Source organism: Indicator indicator, chromosome 2 (assembly GCF_027791375.1).
Source record: "Indicator indicator isolate 239-I01 chromosome 2, UM_Iind_1.1, whole genome shotgun sequence".
NCBI lineage: Eukaryota > Metazoa > Chordata > Aves > Piciformes > Indicatoridae > Indicator > Indicator indicator.
Genome location: NC_072011.1, coordinates 67,098,419 through 67,116,937, shown reverse-complemented (window position 1 = coordinate 67,116,937; position 18,519 = coordinate 67,098,419). Strand labels below are relative to the sequence as shown.

Genomic DNA, 18,519 nt, shown 5'->3' with positions numbered 1-18,519 from the left:
TGCCAGCCACCATTGCTGGCTGCTGGGGAGTTTGTCACCAAATGACCCCCCCCATGCCTTGTCCAAGAGAGAAAGCTACTGGCAGCCTCGGTGTGCCTCCCCTGGCTTCAGGGTCACGCTGCTGTTGTCAGGGCGAGGCGCCTGAGGACAGCCGCAGGGGGGCAGCTGTGGCTCTCTCTCTGCCTGGTGGGCGCAGGGGTATAGAGGGGTAACGGCAGCCAGCGCCTGTACTGCTGCGGCCTGCCCCCGCCTGTGCGAGAGCTGTCCAGAGCCGCTCCCCTACCCGCGCTAGTGCCTGCTGCGGTGGGAGCGCTGCCCGGCCCCACCGGCCGGCCTGGCCCGCTCCGCAGCCAGCCGGCAGCGGCGGCGCGGCCCCGGGGCCGGCCCGGCCGGGCGCGGCGTGAGGCGGTGCCCGCGGGGCCCCGGCGCGGGGGCGGGGTGGCCGCGGGGGCAGGCGGCGCGGCCGGGTTCCTTCTTTGGCCATGAGCGCGGGGCCGGCATTCGGCCGCCGCCTGCGGGACGCGGGGAGGGAGCGGCCGCGGTACGGATCCGCCGGCGGCAGCGGGCGGGTGCTATGGCTCAGGCCAAGATCAGCGCCAAGGCCAGCGAGGGGGCGGCGCAGCAGCAGCAGTCCGCCGGGCAGCTCCGAGGCCGCTTCTACCGCTCTACCTCCATGGCAGACCGCTCCAGCCGCCTGCTCGAGAACCTGGACCAGCTGGAGCTCAGGTGGGGTACGCAGCGCGGCCGAACTGGGCATGGGTGGGGAGCGCGGCGGGGGCCCGGGGAGCCCTTCACGGCCGGGCGGCGGTGGGCGCGGGACCGAGGCTTCCCGGCGTGACCGGGGAAGAAAGGTTTCCCCTCCATCGCGGGGGGCTTTAAAAATGGCAGTTGATGCTCACTGGTGAAATCGCGCGGCCAGGAAATTCACAGAAATAGGAAAACGTCCCTGAATGTGCGGAAACAGGCGGAGAAAGCGCACACGGCTTTGGGGGTGTCTTCTCTTTACAGGGGACAGGGAGGCTGTAGCGAGCCGGGCGGTGGTCTGCGGGCGGTGACCTGTGGGCAGTGCCCCGCTGCGCAGGCCTGCCCGCTGCTGCCGGGCAGGTGTTTTACCAGGAAAACGTAGACTGAAACGCGCTGTCACCGGCGCTCTCGGAGGCTCCTGCAAGCCCCTGAGCCGCGGTGCTGGGTCCTGGTGTGGGAGGCTGCTTGTCGCCTTTAACCTCTGCATGTTCCGGCTGCGGGTGTGCTCTTTAGCCGTACTGCTGCCCACCTCCTCGCTGAACTGCGCTGTTGTGTGCACAGCGTTGCGTTCTGCGGTAGTGTTGCGTTCTGCGGTTTTGCTGCGTTTTTCCAAAGCAGTCGCGAACGTGATGAGTGTTTCATCGTTGTGCCAAGGTGTGTCCTCGTTCTCTACTGCTGCTTGGTGTTCCTCAAATAGTTCCATTTGGTTTGGGGTTTTGTTTTTTGTGGTTTTTTTTGTTTGTTTGTTTGTTTTGTTGTTTGTTTTTCCCCCAGTTCGGCTGCCATGAGAGACGATTCCTTGGCTTTAATCGTCTTCCTTGTCCTCTCAGCTCTGTCTAATTACACCATGGCTGTTCTAAGGTGGATGGATGCACAGGGTGCTGTGGGTACGCCACTGATTCATCTCCTGTTTCAACACACCCTTTCCTTCATTACAGCTGCATATTGATCAGTGGCTTCCACAGCACCTCCCAGCGTGTTTCTAGGACTTTCCTGTAATTAAAAGAGCTCTGTTGGGACACAGGAGTTGTGGTTTTCCCCTTTCGGCCCGTGTTGGTTTGCATTATTCCGGAGTGGTTTTTATGTGCTGTAGCATTAGCCTTTCACTTAGCTTGATTAAATCTCCTTGAAGTCCTGCAGACTTCTCTGGATTTGACTAAACAAAATCCCTGTCTGTAAACAAGTCTTGTTGCTCATATCCAGGTCTAGCAGGTGCATATGTGAGAATGAAATGAGCAGCAGGACACACAGAAAGAAATAGGTTCCAAATCTACTGAGGAATCCCAAAACAAAGCAGAGAGTGTGGTAAACCAGAAATTAAACTTCCCAGTCTGCTGTGGCTCTTTCCAGCAGGTGTAGTGCTAAGTGAGGGACAGTTACCAAAATAAGAGCCCAACTCTTTTTATTGAAGTCACTGAATTTGGTGTTTATTTTGGTGGTTTTTTCCATGCACAGCTAGTCAGCATGCCTCATTTCAAAGTTACTGGAATGACAGGAGAAAGATCTGCCACACTTCTTTTTTCGCCAGCTGGTTTAGTGTAGCTGCAGATCACTGAGATGTTGCTTGTAAATGAAGTGAACATTAGTCCAAGTGAACTACAGCTTTTAATCAAAGTCCTCAGCAGTTCTCAGTTCTCAAATGGCTTACAATTGTCCAGACCCCATGGCAGCCCTTATCACTTCAGCTGTGCTCTGGTTTGAGCAGCCTTCTCCCCTCTCCCTTCCTTTTCACCACAGAGCTACTTTTCTGATGGTAGCAGGGTGCGTTGTACCTGCCTGCTAGGTGTTTGCACAGGGGCTTTCTCCTGCAGTGAAAGTGGGCAGGACAGGGGGGTTGGTTTGGCTGCTGGGGAGCGAGCCTCTGGCAGGGCAAACAAGGGTGGTAACCTTGTAAGGGCAAGAGCTTGGATCTTTCTAGTGAATGCCAAGACTTCTTGGGAGCAGCTGGAAATGAGAGCAGAGTCACTGTGTTCTGAGGGCTGTCTGCAGTGAACGTGCAGTCCCAGGTGTATTGACACAGGAGAGAAGTCAGACTGTTGCTGTATCGTGTTTTTGTACTTCATTCTTCTGAACAATTGCATTCGTCTGCCACCATTTGTATGGCACTGGGGCCACTGAACTGAGAACAGAAACTCAGTTTAAGCAGCAGAGGACACCAGGGTGAAACTTGTGGTTTGTCTCTGTCCAGTGGCCTCAGCCCTGTTTCAGGAAAAAAGCTGCACCATCCTCAGGTGTTTCTCATTTCCTTTGAGAGCTCCTCCACACCTTCAGCACCAGGCTTTTAGCAGTGAGCTGTGTGAGTCAGGCAGTAAAGGACAGAGTCACTGCAGCCGTCCTAAGAAAGCCAGTATTGAGTTTCTCATCTGGAAACAAAAGCCTGGGCTGGTCCACCTGTTCCTCTGCTCATCTGAATGGTATGTGGGGGAAAAAGGGCTCACAGAGCTCAGCAGTAAGCAACAGGGGGTTCCAGTCTTGGGCAGCGCCTGGAGTGTTTCGTTCATGTTCGAAGCACCAAATACACTCCCAGTAAAAATATGGTTGGGAGCTGCACCTGGTAGATAAAGATGGTGGTGGGCATGGATACCAGCATGGTGTATTCTTCTCTTGGCCCTCAAGTTCTCAGCCCTTTGAGCCTTGGATTGTGTTTCCATGTGTTGCCCTGGCAGTCACCTCTTACCTCCTTTGCTCTTCCTCACCCCAGGAAAGTAAAGATTTGCACAAACCTGTGAAGTTGAAGTGTGTTTTAGGAAAGCAGCCATGAGAGCTGCCCAGGAGGTGTGGACCTGACCCTCCTGCAGGAATGCAGGGAAAGCTGTGCAGGGTCTCTCTTGGGCTGTTGCCTGCGGGCTGGCAGGAACTGGTGGCAGCCAGAGCCAGGTGGCCAGAGGCCTTGGTACCAGCCAGGGCAGTAAAACAGCATGAGGCAGTGGTGGGTGTCTCACCTTGATAAAGACGCACCGTCTTCTCTGGAGCACTCTTTTCCTGAGGCTGGTGTCAGTGGTTTTGTTAGGTTTTTGTCGGATTTTTGATATGAGAGCACTGCTCTGATAGGATCCGACCTCTTGTTTTAACCCCTGTGTGATCCAGATCCCTAGCAGCCACAGCTGTCCAGTTCCTCTGCTTCCCTCTCTTGCCTTTGTCAGGCCATTTCCCCTCATCTTCTCCTAGGTGTGTAACTGCTGCCCCTGCGCTGCCAGCGTTAGCACGCTGTGCTGCCCCTCTGCCCTCCAGAGAGTTTCTTTGTGAGGCTCGCTGAAACCCATCGTGCTGCTGATAATGGGCAAGATGGAAATTTTTAGAAGGGACAGCAGAGAGGTGAGGGAATCCCGATGTGCTGCTTCCCTGGCCCTTTGCCCTGCTGGCAGGAGCTGCTGTGCCTCTCCTGTGCGCTGCTAGGCAGTGCTGGGGTACATGAGAGTGATGTTTGTGGCAGCAAATAGCCCTGCACTGAAGTGCCAGTGGGTCTGAGCTGTGTGGCACTCTGTGCTGCAGTTGGAAAAGTGCTTACGATAATCCCTATGAAGCAATTACTGCAAATTAAATAGTTGTCGAGATTGGGTTCTGGCTTCCTGTACAAGGATATCAGCCGAGGCTCTAATTGGTAAATGATGGGGTTTTGTATTATACAACTATTAGTACTGATAATTGGGCTTTTGGGTTCTCCTTCAAATACCAGTGAGGAAGGAGTGATGTTTCAGCCCCAGTCTTTAGGACTGCACCAGCTCAGGATGCATCTCTGTAATGCAGTTCTCCCACATTATTCTCAGGACCCAGCAGTGCCTGTGAAAACCGGGGCCTGATCCATCAGTTTTTCAGACAGTGCAGTCATGTACTGAGTCTGATGTAAGAACACAGCCAAGACTGAAATTCTGCACTTGCACATTTTCATCTGAAGCCTTCCAGTGCCCACAATGCATTTGTAAATGGTAACAGAACTAGTTTGTGGCAGGGGCACGGAGAGGCGTTTATGGAAGTAGTGCTAGACTTCCTAAATTACAAAGAGCAGATGTCTCAGGCACCGAGTGGCCCCACCTGCCTCTCTGCTCTTACTAACCAATGCAAAATAGTAATTACAAGGACTTGCTCTTGGCAAGAATTTGCATTGCATTGCCTTTTCCCACTCCTCCTCAGAATGAACATTAAAGGCAAGGCCTGGAGCCTGTGCTTTCATTGACTAAATTAGGTTAAATACTTTGTAAAACAGGATTATTTGTGAGCATGCTGCTTGTGAAGTGTGACTATTTATATGCTCAGATGCTCTTCTTCTGCCTTCTTTTACCCTCATTTCCTCCTGCTGCGCCTTAAAGTTTTCTACCCTCAGACAGGCTCTGGGGAAGGAGCAGCAGCCCTGTCTTTATCTCACACGAGCAGCACTGAGACATCTCTCTCTTGGGGTTGTGTCCAGTAATGTTCAAGAGTGCAAAGCATCTGAGAGCCTTCACAGTGTTTGGGTTTGTTTCCCCTTTTCTGGCCAGGATTTTTCAACAGGTGAGGATAGATGTCCCCTGCTGCTTGCAGCAGCCAGACCTCCCAGGCTGTGTTGAAAGCATCAGAACTCATCAGCTGGGTTCAGATGATGTTCCACTCTCTGCCAATGCAGAGTCGATGCTGCTGGCGTAACTCTGGCAGCCAGCTGCAGATTGCAGGCTGAGAGCCCTTACCTGCAAGCCTCCAGGACAAAGCCAAGGCAGGGGCAGGTTTCCCTCTGGTCCTCAAAGCAGACAGTTCCCAGGTGTGCTTTTCTGCATTACTCAGATGACTGTAAGAGCCTCCTCCTTAAAACTATGGCAGGGAATAGGGAACTGCACCAGGATATCTGATGTGGCATTTTCACCCTGCCCATGGCCAGAAGGGCCTGCAGCTTGTGCCATGAGGAGGAAGGCAGGCTGCAGGCACACAGCCATGCAGCTCACTGAATTCCCAGGGAGAGCAGGGGCTTGAGCTTTGCCTTTGCCTCCACCACATGGTGTGAGTGATGCTGAAGCACAGCAGATAGGACTGGAGCAGGGTTCCTGTTTTGGGGGGAACTGAGTTTCTTGCTTCCCCCATCAACAGGAGCTGCTCCCACAGAAGCTTCCTGTCTGTGTGAACGGCAGAGCATGGCTCCATGGGAGACACCAGTGACCGTGAGAGCGGCTGGTGGGGAAGGCCTTGCATGTTAGTAAGACTGTGAGCTTTGTCCCTCCTGCTGTTTGTCTCGGGAAAGAAGCCATTCAGCTAAGGTGGTGCTGGAGGTCTCTGGGGTGTTTGTAGGAGTTTGGGGGCGGCAGGGGAACCAGCCCCTTTCTGGCTTCTGTCCCCATAGCTGCAGCCTTTCCCCGTAAGTTCTCTGACAGGGTCTCTGTCTGTTTCTCTTCCCAGCTCAGCAGCTGACAATAGTTGCCAGTTAAGCTGCAGAACTTCGGCTCTGGAGGTCTGGAATGACTGCAGAGTAGGATAGAAAAGCACTGACAGTGAAATCAAACATCGAAGGACTGTTGTTTGGGGTGTTTCCACCCATTGGTTTGTTTTTTAAAATTATGTTGAGCCTTGAATAGTGCAGCTAAGATGTAAGAGAGGTTATGCAGTCTAGGAGTCTGCCCTTTGGATAATTAAACCTGGGCTGTACTGGTTAAGCTGCTGTGTAAGGAAGTAGTCCTTGGAAGCTCTTCTATCGTTTAACCCTTCTGTTTCATTCAACCACCTTCAGGGTAGAGGCTTTCCGAGACGCAGCATCTGCTATGGAGCAAGAGAAAGAGATCCTGCTAGAAATGATCCACAATATACAGAACAGCCAGGACATGAGGCACATCAGTGAAGGTGAGCAGCTGCCTTGCCACCCCCTCCCTACTGACCCAAAGTCAAACATGCTCTAGGGAGCAGCTCTGAGAGTGCCACTGGAACCAGCAAGGGCTGTAAAAGGGCCATTGGCTCCCCTGGGATCACCTCCTTGTTGTCTGTGTGAAGTCAGAGTCTGCTCAGGGGGATGGTCTGTATGGCTGTCACTGCTCTGTGAAAGCTACACTGGGCTCAATGACTGTCCACATTCAGAGTCAACACAGCTCCTGTCAGGGAGAAAGGGTCATTGTAATGATGATGACCAGTGCTGAAACCCAGCACTTAATGGCTTTGAGTACTAGGCAGGCATGGGTGCTGCCCCAGAACCCTGTGAGATGATTGCTGTGGTTTGTGAGTGCCTTTGGCCCTGTCACCCACATCTGTGTGGTTCATAGGGAGAGCTTTACCTGGCTGCTTCAATGGCTCCCTAAGAGCCTGCCTGTCAGGTGTGTCGTGTCACAGCTCAGGGGAGAATGTTTTCAGGAAACAGAACCCCCCTTTTTTCATGGCCCCCGTTTGCACCCAGCAGCTAGTCATCAGTTATCTCTTTATGCCCTTCTGGGGTGCTGTGCGAATGGCTCCCTCACAGTGGCACAGCAGGTCCTTGGGGTGCAGGTCTGCCATTAACTATTGATTCCTGGTAACGTCGTTGGCTTTGCTTCCACGGGGCACAGCCAGCCTCCTGCCAGCAGCAGGGAAGCATTGCTTAGCTTTCCATCAGGGCTGGCAGCCTCCTTTTAAAGCAGGAGACACTGCCTCCTGTGACCTGAGTAGGATTTGAGAAAGTGCAAAAGCTTTGGGTTGTTGCTGGCTCAGCAGAGCCAGATCTGTCTGTCTGCAAAGCTGAGCGGCTCGCTGTCTTGGGGATGCTCCTTGCGCAGGGAGGACCTTGCCTGCAGCCTAGAATGCTCTCTTGGCTTTGGTCTAGGTGAGAGAGAAGAGCTGAACCTGACTGCCAACCGCTTGATGGGCCGCACGCTGACCGTGGAGGTGTCTGTGGAGACCATCCGCAATGCGCAGCAGCAGGAGTCCCTGCAGCATGCCACCAAGATGATCGACGAGATTGTCAGCAAGCTGCTGGATGACCTGGAGGACGCCAAGCTCCGCTTGCTGTCGCTGTACGGTGCCTGCACGTCTGACGTGCCTGCGGGACCCATCGACCAGAAGTTCCAGTCTGTGGTCATCGGCTGTGCCATCGAGGACCAGAAGAAGATTAAGAGGCGGCTAGAGACTCTGCTTAGGAACTTGGAGAATTCTGAGAAGTCCATCACGTTGCTGGAGCACCAGAAAGCCTCCGTTCGACAGTCGTGCAACAGCAAGCAGGAGTAGTCTCTCCTGTGGCGACTTCTGGTGCTGTGGGACGGGCAGGACCCCACAGAGAGCTCACAGAAGCTGAGGAGAGGGTTCCCTGCAGGGGCGTCACAGCGTTCCCAGTTCCAGGGGCCAGCGTTTTCTGGGGTTGGTGGCGTGGGCATTTTCCTTGGGCAATACAGGGTGGGTCGGCTCTCTGCAGAGCCGGTGCTGCTCCACTGCAAGCTGTAACTGTGCTTTGACTCAGCTCTTAGAGCTGCCTGCATCCGCGTTTCTTCCCTGCTCCTGGGGCTCGAAGTTGTTCTGTCGCACCGTGAGACTTCAGTCTTTCTCTGCTGTATCCGTAGTGTGTGAGCCAGACTTCTGGGGCCCAGAGACAAGTCATGGTAATAAACCAAAACAGTCATAAGCTCTACACAGTATTTTCATGAACGATACCCTGTCCTACTCAGCACTGTTGACAGTTTGAGTAATCTGGCACTATTTCTAGGTAGATGACAGACCTTTCAAGAGAGTTTTCTCAGGGTTTTCACTTAGTTGCTAAGCTCTTCCCTGACGTAAGCCTAGGTGACGACAAAAACGTGAGCTGTCTCACGTTTCAAGAGGTTTTTTTTCTGGCTTAAAACGTTGCTAATTCATTGCTGTTGGGGTGTTAAGCAAGCAGCTTGTTCTTCTGCACACACAACTGCCTGCAAGAGGAAGCAGGAATATATTAGTTTCCAGATTCCTGATACCTGGGTGAAGAGGCAAACCTTGGTGCAAAACCAACCAAACACCCCTTCAGTACTCCACACCCCCCATCTAGAGGTGACGACTTACCTGTTTACCTGCAGAAAATGTAGCAGGCGGCTGTCATAGATCAGGAATAGTTTAATGCTTCTTCCATTGCCTACAGCCATCCACCTGAACCTCATCACTGTATTAACTAGGCAGTTAACTGAGCAGTAAGATGTCCAAAGAGCAGAGCAGAATCCATGCGGTGTGTTGGAACTGTGCAGAGGACCTGGGAGGCAAGCACTCAGCATTAGCACTTCTCCCAGGCTGGGGTGCCCAGGCTCATTCCTGGCACAGTACCCAGTGCCTTGGGTCCCCGCTGTGCAGAACACAGAACCAGACCCAGGCACTGGAGTTTCTTGATCAGATCCAGGCTGCACAGCTACAGGGTGACAGCAGCCCTTTGGAAAGGCAATTCAGTGACAGTTCCATGCCAGGAAGAGATAGAGGTAGAGGTAGAGATGTGGCTCAGACTAAGCAGCGAGCAGCTCGATTGTGTTTACCTCGTGTGGCACTGCCCGTAGCACAGAAGAGAAGAGTTAACTCCTGGGGGCTTCACAGGTGCAGCACACAGCATGTTCAGCTTTAAATGTTGGCTTCTCCACTTGAGGGCACAAGGTAAGTGGTGCTGACTTCTCTTTCTAAAAATACATTTCCTTGAGCTCATGATAGTTGTGTACAGAGCTGGTTTAACCCTTAGGATTCCCAGGGACTTGCAGGTAAGGGCAAATCATTGCTGAGTCATGATGCATCTTCATCACTAGGAGAGCAGTATTTTCCTCCTGCTCTAGATTAATTTTTCCTTGCTTGACCAGCTGTAGTGGGTTGTGGTGACCCACATTTATCTCAGCAAGAGAAGAACACTCACTCCACAAATTATTTATCAGCACTACCCCACCAGCAGAAACCTGAGAATGAGCCTCGCTTGGCACCAGGATCACCTGGCTGTGCAATGGCACGAAACACTTCTTCAGCATGGGAACCCTCTGCATGTGTCTCCTGTTCCTGTATATTACCTTCATGTTAAACCTAAGCATTGTTGCCTAAGCAGTGAGCCTGGCCATTGGCTGTGACTGAGCTCCCACCGGAGGGTTCTGCAGTGCTCAGCGTTCATCTTGTTACCAGCTGGCAGCCTCGGAGGTTCAGAGCGCAGGGTCACACAGCACATACCCCTGCCTGGCCTGCAGGCAGCACAGCCTGCTAGCTGCCCAGGGCCCTTAAGTACCTCTGTGTCTGCAGGAGCGATGCAGAGGCAATCCCTGTGACAGATACGCTGTAGCCCCATGATGGGGGAAGGGATAAAGGTGATTTTTACTGAAGCGTAAAAGATTTCAAACAGGGTGTCAGGCTAGCAGTATGGGAATTCGACTGAAAAATGTTAAGCACTGCCTGAAGAGACGCTGGAAATAAGGAAGCACCAAACTTGTCCTAAATGGAATATTTAATTGTCATTTTTTCAATCGCTCCCAAGTCTTATCCCAAGTACCTTGACTTTTTACATTGCTAAGATAGGACCTGACTGCATTTCTACACACACACAGTGACTGTACCTGCTGGAACATGAAGGCCTTCATCCAAGAGAAAGCAGGGAGCAGTTTGGTGAGGAACACGCAGTGCTGCTGCAATAGCAGGGGGGATCCGGTGCCTTGAAGGCTGCCTTCTTGCCGGCAACAGGAGATGCTCTAGCAGCTTGTTGAAGACACCGAGTCTTATATAGCAAGCACAAAATACAGAGCTCAGAGATCTCTCTGGAGACAGTGGGACACAGTACATTTCAGTTCTCATAATCATTGACTTGGAAACAAAGTCAGTCAGGCTTCCAACAGGAATTCACACAGCAACAAAGGTCCTTCCTCCAAAAACTGACAGGGTCCCTCCAGTGGTTTGCATTCTCATTCACCTTTAAAAAACCATTAAAACTCTCACTTTTTTCAAGCAGCAGATTTTGCATTTGTCACTGGCAGGTTTGCTGTGGAAGTCCTAGAAAGTTCAAATTCTAGCATACAAAAACGTGTAAACGAAGTTATATTTTTTTCAGAAGGCATGCATGCTCCGGAGGATTAAAAACTGTTTATTTTTGGTAAGTAAGATACTTGCTTAGCAATTTTAAAAGCACCTTAGTGATTTAGAAGCCTAAGTCCAAATAAGTTGAAATTAGACCTGAGCTCCTAAATACTTAAAACAATTCTGCAAAATTATTTAAACACTTTGAAAATGTTTTTTTTTTGTTTCTTTGATCTGGCAGAATTAGACTTTCTGTGACCAGCAGCTAACGTTGAGACAACATTGAAGAAATCTCATTAATGTAGCTCAGACATCAGCTGCGTTTTCTGGGTCCTCCATAACTCAGTTTATGGTACCTATGAATTTTGTTTTTTTCCAAAGAAGTGTTTCGTGAAACCACCTCACGAGTTCCTTTTTCATGAATAACAGAGGGTGAAGCTATAAAATCTTAGCAGGAAGGGTTGCACGATGTTCCTTCTCAACAGCTGTGTCAAAGACTGCAGTATTGGTTCAACCTGTTACTGAGAGGAAACAAACGAAGAAGCCATCTGTAAGCACTGCATTAAATAAAAAGGAGCGTTTTTGGCACTGTGCGTTTTTAAATCTAAGCTTTTAGGCCCAAAGTAGAGCAAGTGGCAGCTGGGAGAGCCTCGTCTGAGGCACCACATTTGTAAAGAAAAGGTTCTTTTGGAAGGTGCTCTTCTATGGTCATCAGCTGATCTCCAGCTAACATCTGCAACTGGGATGTAGCCTGCATGGTCATACCAGGTGGTTGCAGGCACACCTCACCACTCCTGTTTTGCAGCTGGAATGAGGTCAGCATGGGATCAAGCACACATCAGCAGGTGCAACCCAACCCTGGACAACGTCATGCAAGTCTGAGGATCCCTACCGACAGTCAGGCACGAAATGCAGCGTCCTCCTTCTGCACTTGGCCTTTTGTGTCCTGACTTAACCCATTCTAACCTTTTCCTTGAAGTGTGGCTGCGAAGCTGCTGTTTTACCTTGGGCTGAGGTGCTCTGGTCTGCATCTGGAGCTGGCAGTGCTAGCCTTAGGTTAAATGTGCTTTGCAGTTCAGCAGTACCCAGTTCAGAGCAGTTCCTTCTGAAAGGGGAAGCTTGCCTGGTTTAGACCAAGTCCGTGGGGCAGCCACATCTCCATGCCTGGCCCCCGAGTGTCTCACTGCACACAACAACAGACGCTGCATCGCAAGGTTATATGTATCCACCCTCTGTCGAGGATCCTGTAGGCACAAGGTTTGCTAAAGCTCTGGTGAAAACACCTCTACAGCTGGCTTGGTTCAGTACTCAGTTGCACAATGTCGTCCGATTCCCTTGGCTTCCTTTTGTGTTCTCCAGAAGTGGCCTAAGGTATGCTGCAGTTGCTAAAAGGACTTCTGTTTTTCTTGGTCCTCTGTTTGTTTGGTCTAAGGTTGATGACATCACCATTTAGAGTGCTACAGTTCTGGCTGGAATGACTTCCACCAGCTGTATTAAAAACACCTACAGAATGCAGAGGGAAAGATTTACTTCTTGCAGCATAAAACACTAACAGACTGCAACACTTAGCTAAGGCAGAGTAGTGCACCTCAAAGACATGTCTGGTTCTTAAAGGCTTTATCGAGTTCTTGGGTCAATCTTGCAGCTCAACTGGGAGCAGAGCCAGCTGGAATTACTGGGCAGGCACTGTCTGAGCTGGTAGACATCTGTGTAATGGAAGGGCAGCACATGCACTCATCTGCCTGTGTCTATGCTACTAATTGCATGTAAGAAAGGGGTGGTGAGTTCAGCAATACAAGAAAACCATGGCATTTTTAGAGGCTTTGCTGAGCTAAAGGGAAGGGAAAAGCCTGAATAAAAAGGGAGTGCTTCAAGGAAAACAAATGAACTGACTCAGAAATGCTTCAGAGAAGGAAGACAGAGCTCAATGTTCCCTTATAAAAAGCAGCTTACAAAGGCCTTCTCTTTACATGCCAGATTCTTTATCCACGAGTCTCTTGAAAATCTGCACCAGGATGAGTAACACCAATGCTACTGACAGCAGGAGACCCAAGAAGCATCCTTCCTCAAGCCCTTGCACAATGTTTGCTTAAACCAATTTAATCAAAGGGCACTTGCCAAACATGAGCTAGAAACTTCATCAGTCTGATGGTCTTGTAACTTCAGAGAGTCAAAGTTGTTTTACGGGAAGAAGAGAGGCAGAAGGTAATAATTAGCCCCTGACTCACCCTGTATTAACCCTCAAGGAAAGGGACAAGCCCAGGGATGTGAGGACACAAAACTGTTTCCCTTACAGCATACCTACCTATTTTGTTACCGCTGGCATGGATGACTTCTGGATCCTCAGCTGTTTGCTGCTTCAGCTTTTGAAGGTATTTGTCAGCCAAATACTTAAAAACTGCAAAGTTAACAGGAGAAAGGTACATCAAAGGATGCTTAAAAGCATCTTCAGACCAAGAATGAAAAACTCATGACTGACTTTTTCATGATCATTCACTGATGAAAACCCCCCCAGGAGCCAGCCATGGTCGCTGGCTGCCCAGCAGGCAGATGTGCGCTGAGCTGCATCCAGAGCAGGGAGAGCAGCAGCACTGGGAGGGGACCCTGCTCTGCTCTGACCCCACCTGCAGCACTGCCTCCAGTTCTGGGGCCCCCAGCACAGGAAGGACCTGGAGCTGCTGGAGAGGGTCCAGAGGAGGCCACCAAGATGATGAGAGGCAGCAACATCTGTGTAACGAACTAATGCTACCATCTATTGTATCAGGGTATAAGTCAGAGCCTGCCTAGGATTCTGAAACAATCTACAGCTACAGGAGAATCTTCAGAACCTGTATGCTATGATTATTTACATTTGTCATTATTAATTCACCTAAAGACGACACAAGAAGATTTTACATTTTCTCTTGCATGCTTTTTTCCAAGGTTGGAATGATATTAAAAGAGAAGAAACGATTCCTTTACTATTAAGTTTGCCTGATTAAACCAAAAGAAAATCAAAGTTATCAGAAGCTATAATTCATGATTCTTCAAACCTACCCCACAAAAGATAGTGACTGAATTTTAAAACAGTACTCTTAGGAAATTACAGAATGATACCAGGGAATTAGTCAGCAGCAGACAAAAGGCTGCAAGAGTTGCAGTCCTTTAATGTACTTGAAATGGAACTAAACTATGAAATAACTGTTTCTATCAGTTTAATTAATCATTTATATCAGTTACTAACAAATATAAAATAATCTGTTCAACAACTTGAAGACTGTAATTGCTGAACTTCTACTGGCAGCCATTAGACTAAGCAGCCTGTGCACTCTGGCTGTGCAGGTCTGGAAGGGACAGGAGCACTGTTCACCCAGCTGGGCCCAAGCACATCAGGGTCTCTAGCCAGGGAGCTGCTAAGATAAGAGGAATGCCAGGGCATGGGAAGGGACAGATCAGCTGCAAAGCACAGCTGGGCCATGCTCAGCAGCATAGGGCAGGTTGGAGAGCCACCCTGCTGCATCTCCTACCTTCAGTGACGTTGAGGTCCTCCTTCACTGACGCCCGGTAGAACCTCAACCTCAGCTTCTTCGCCAGGGCTTCTGCTTCTTCGCTGCACAGCAGGGGAAGACTTTGTCAATGCTGAGCTGCAGCATTATTTACTCTTACAGACAAAATGCTTGGTGGTGAGGTGCACCCAGTAACAGCCAAAACATGCTTGTTTCTCAACTGTTCACAGTATCTTCAATATCGAAACAAGGCCTTTGACATGCAGTTTCTGTAAGATCTAAAGTAATTTCTTTTCACCGTCTATTCACTTTATTAACTACACTGTCTCAAGGGCTCAGATGTCAGTGAAACCAAAAGGAAGCTGGCTGCAATTAACACTAGAATTAGAATTGCCACTGCAAAGTCCAAACAAGAAAGTAATGGTGAAGTGCACCTTAGTGAAGCAGTGGACTATGCAAATAGGGCTGCGCAGACATGAAATCAAGGATTAGTGTTTTGCGTGAGATGAAAGAAAACTGCTGCTCAATTGTAAGGAGTTGAGGAAGCTGAAGAAAATTTCACGAGGGGAAATCACAGCTTCAGAAAGATGATGTTACTGAGGCAGGCAAAGTATTCCAAGAACAAAACCTAAGCGACATACCATGAATAAAGGAGGAGTTCAAATGCAATTTTGCTTTTCCTGTGCAAAATCCTCAGTATTCTTTGTAGAGGGAGTAGAAACTGGTTTCTGCCACCAGTAATAGCAAACAGAGAACAAAGCAAGCCAGTGCAGGAAACAACAAAAAGAAGAAACAATTTAAATCTCTCAGGAAGATGGCAGAACTAAAGAAGTGGAGAATGCTCAGCTTCACCAGGCAGTACTTTCTGCACGACACGCTGTGGTAAATAAAAGCACTGGTTAGGAGGGCGAGGATGAAACTGGTCACACACAAGTGCAGAATGAGCTGGCAGTTAAATGTGCACAGACAAACAGAGCGAGAAAGGATCAGCAGCATGCAGCTTATCACCAGATGGGGATTCACACAGAGTTACAGTGTTTTGATTACAATGAGCACTAAAAACAAACTAAAGCAAAGCGATTACTGAAATACCGTTTTCAAAAAACCTGCTTAATGCATCACCCTGTCAGCAAGCACTCCATAGCCAGTGTAACTCCACTGGTGCGCAGCACAGACTAACTAACTGCAAATTTGGACAGCAGAGGAAATTTGCGGGTTTAGAATTTCTGCTTCAAAAAAGAAGAGAGAATCCCATCAAGGCAAACTCCTCACATGATTCCTCTGCTTTTTGGGCTGACGCTGCAGAAGATGGCATGAAGCCAAGAGAAAGCTCCTAACTTTGCAGGCAGGCCTGCCCAAGTGACTCAGCCTGCAGCAGTGCCTGTCACCTGTGCTGAGGCACCTTTCGATGCAGGGCACCGCTCTGTCAGCCTAGGTACCAGAAGCCTTCACCAGTACCTCCCACAGACTGATCTGCTTTGAACCATGTGTATGCACAGGGCAGGTATTGTCCTTTGAAAACAGGAAGGGAAATCTCCTACTTCTTTATGCAAGAGTTGTCAAGGAGATCGATCTTATTCTGCACAAGAACTGTGGGAACATCTCCAACTTCAGCCACAACTTTTTCCTTCCAGGAAGGGATTGCTTTGAAGGACTCTCTGTCAGTTGTAGAAAACACAAGAACGCAAGCCTGGGCTCCTAAAAATACACAAATCGATTGCAAATATAAATAAACACAAATCAGCCCACAAACATGAAACTGAGAAGAATCACAGGTACTCTATTGCAAGTAGGATTTCCAAGCCTCTCCCATAAAAGTGCACTTCTACTACCAGCTTGTTACCAAAAATGATCACCCGATATGCAAAGGTCAGGGGACTGCCCCACTTGTAACAGCACAGCATTATGAGCTCTACTGATGTTACTCTTCTGAGATTTTATACTATAGTGATACGTTTTTCTCACGCTGAAAAATGAGAAAGATTTTCATGTCTGCTCTTAAATTACGTGCAAGGAAAGCCCAAGCATGCAGCTGGTAGCTGGCCAAGCAGGTACCCTGCCTCTGTGTGACTAACGCAGGCTCTGGGCTAGAAGTGAGCCCCGTGTCCTTGTTACTCTGCTGGCTTACGCTGTTGTGGGTCTAGTTAATCATCTTTCTAGGATGACTGGAGGATTTTTTTGTTCACTTGGATTAATTTCTAAGTGCCTCAGCCACAGGTTATACGTCCTGCATAAAGTGACAATTAGGGCAAGCGTCTGACATGAAGGGGAAAAACATCTCAAAACTAGAAAAGGTGAACTAAAACTGCTTTTCACACACACGAGATTCAGGAAAAGACAGAGATGTGCAGCCCCAAAGCCCCACCAAGTGCCAAACAACAGCCATGGTATGTTCACCTCTGTAGTAGGCCTTAGTTATAGCATCAAATTCTTCCTGACCCGCAGTGTCCCACAGCATCAGCCTGACGTCTTCATCGTTAACTCTGAAAGAGACAACTGTCATCAAGACAGGGAACAAGAGCAACCCAGAAAGCATGGCAGGCAGCTACACTGCAACAGTAATTCATCTCAACTTCAATTTCATGAAATATAAGGTAACAATGTTGGTAATGGTGCACCTCTGCCACATGCTATGGCAGTACTCCCTGAGTTACAGGGCAAGCTCCTCCCTGACAGTCCGTGTCATATTTTCTTCTTCCTTTCCTCCTCTTCCTCTACGCTTCTCTCTAATAAGAAAGACTAATACAGACTTCAAAACAAAACTCAGTAACGATCTTTTTGTATTTTTAATCAGCTCTCAAAATGATACCATTTTCTTACTTCTCATAAATGTAGCATTTCCATTTCATCAAACATAATTGGGTGTTACTTGCTTATAAAGACGCTCAATCTGTAACGTGTTTAATTTGCTTTTCCAGTCATTTTGATCTACACTGGCCGCTAGATTTGCATAATCATTTTATCACAAGTACTTCCACTTCCTGCACAGCTAAGACAAGCCCACCAAAACAACAGGTGGTAGAATACAGAGGAGCCTTATCCAAAAGCTAAGCCTGACAGAGGTTCAAAAATTCTATCTTGCTTTTTATTTACAATTGTAACTCCCGTGTGGAAACAGTGGTGTGATTCTAGCCCATTGTGCAGGAGAGAAAACTCCCTGCACCAGGCTCTGGAGATGCAGGCCTTGTGTCAAGCCTCCCAAAATCCTGGGACTGCAACAGAAGAAAGAATTAGAGGGAAAGGTGACAATCAGTAGTGTGGCATCTGTTTAATACATACTGGATTTGTCTTTCCAGAAAATCCACACCGATGGTTTTCTTGTAGTCTTTTGTAAAGATTCCCTTGCAGTACCGCTGAATCATGCTGGACTTTCCAACAGCTCCGTTTCCCACTACCACCACCTTGATGGCCACCTCCATATCCTCTTCCAGCATCTTTGCGGCCGACAGTCTCTGCAGCTTGTTCAGGAAACTGTGGGTTCTGCAAACAAAGGAAACAGCTGTGCTCATGAGGATGCTGCGAAGAGAGGGCACCAGGACGCAGGATCAAGCACTGGGTTTCACAAGGACTGTACAGCTGATCTTCAGCTCTGCCACAAACTGCTTCAGTGACCTCAGGCAAGGTGTGGAGCCAGGCTCTATGTTGATTTGCCACTTATTAATTGGATAAATACAACTGTTCATGAAATACATGCTGCCACAACACAAATGTCTTGTCATGTCAGTTATGCTCCTGTTGCTCCACTGATCGACCCAACAGGCAGCCCGAGTATGGAGTGCAGCAGCTGTGAACTTCAGCCACTGCCATCTTATTTCTGATGGTCACTGAACACCAACACTGGTGTTCTAAGGACAGAAACCTTCAGACTTACCTATACCCCTACTCCGCTTCTTAGGATCTTGTCCAAATTTGTATTTTGACAAAAATCATCAGAGAAATGTGTGCACTCTTACTAGTTTTGGGCACACGAATGCAAACTCCAAAGATGCAAATCTTAACTGAGCTCTTCTGTGGATGCATTTCCAAAGATTAAAAACAACAACCAGAAAAAAACAAGCTCTAAGAAATTCAATGATCCAGTTGTCTTAAAACATTTTTAGATGTTTAAACTTCCAGAGAGCTTATCAATGGTCACCACACAAGTGAATCTACACCATACATATATTAGGTGAGACCCTAACGCCACATCCCAGGGTCGCTGCAGGGGGCACGGGCAGTGAGAGCAGGCAGGGCGATCTGTGCATCAGCTACAGTTCCGAAGGGCAAGAGTGAAAAACAACCTATTTAGGCTCGCTGTGAAGTTATCTCGTTCACTTGTTCGGGGTTGTTGGTTTTTGTTGGTTTTTTTTTTTTTTTTTTTGAGACGCAGGCGTAGTAGAAGCTG

General features: G+C 49.0%; 2 protein-coding genes across 2 annotated transcripts; one reads left to right on the top strand and one right to left on the bottom strand.

Annotated features, from left to right (window-relative positions):
• Nucleotides 1–574: 574 nt before the first annotated feature.
• Nucleotides 575–8,271, top strand: BAG2 (BAG cochaperone 2). Its single transcript, XM_054398799.1, has 3 exons — nucleotides 575–726; nucleotides 6,434–6,543; nucleotides 7,490–8,271. The coding sequence occupies exons 1-3, from the start codon at nucleotides 575–577 to the stop codon at nucleotides 7,888–7,890; spliced, it is 663 nt and encodes a 220-aa protein (XP_054254774.1). The 3' UTR covers nucleotides 7,891–8,271.
• A 3,745-nt stretch (nucleotides 8,272–12,016) lies between these two features.
• RAB23 (RAB23, member RAS oncogene family) lies at nucleotides 12,017–17,606 on the bottom strand. Its single transcript, XM_054397731.1, has 6 exons — nucleotides 17,415–17,606; nucleotides 16,533–16,618; nucleotides 15,677–15,833; nucleotides 14,157–14,239; nucleotides 12,956–13,048; nucleotides 12,017–12,153 (listed from the first exon to the last, which is right to left on the bottom strand). The coding sequence occupies exons 1-6, from the start codon at nucleotides 17,567–17,569 to the stop codon at nucleotides 12,017–12,019; spliced, it is 711 nt and encodes a 236-aa protein (XP_054253706.1). The 5' UTR covers nucleotides 17,570–17,606.
• Nucleotides 17,607–18,519: the final 913 nt, after the last annotated feature.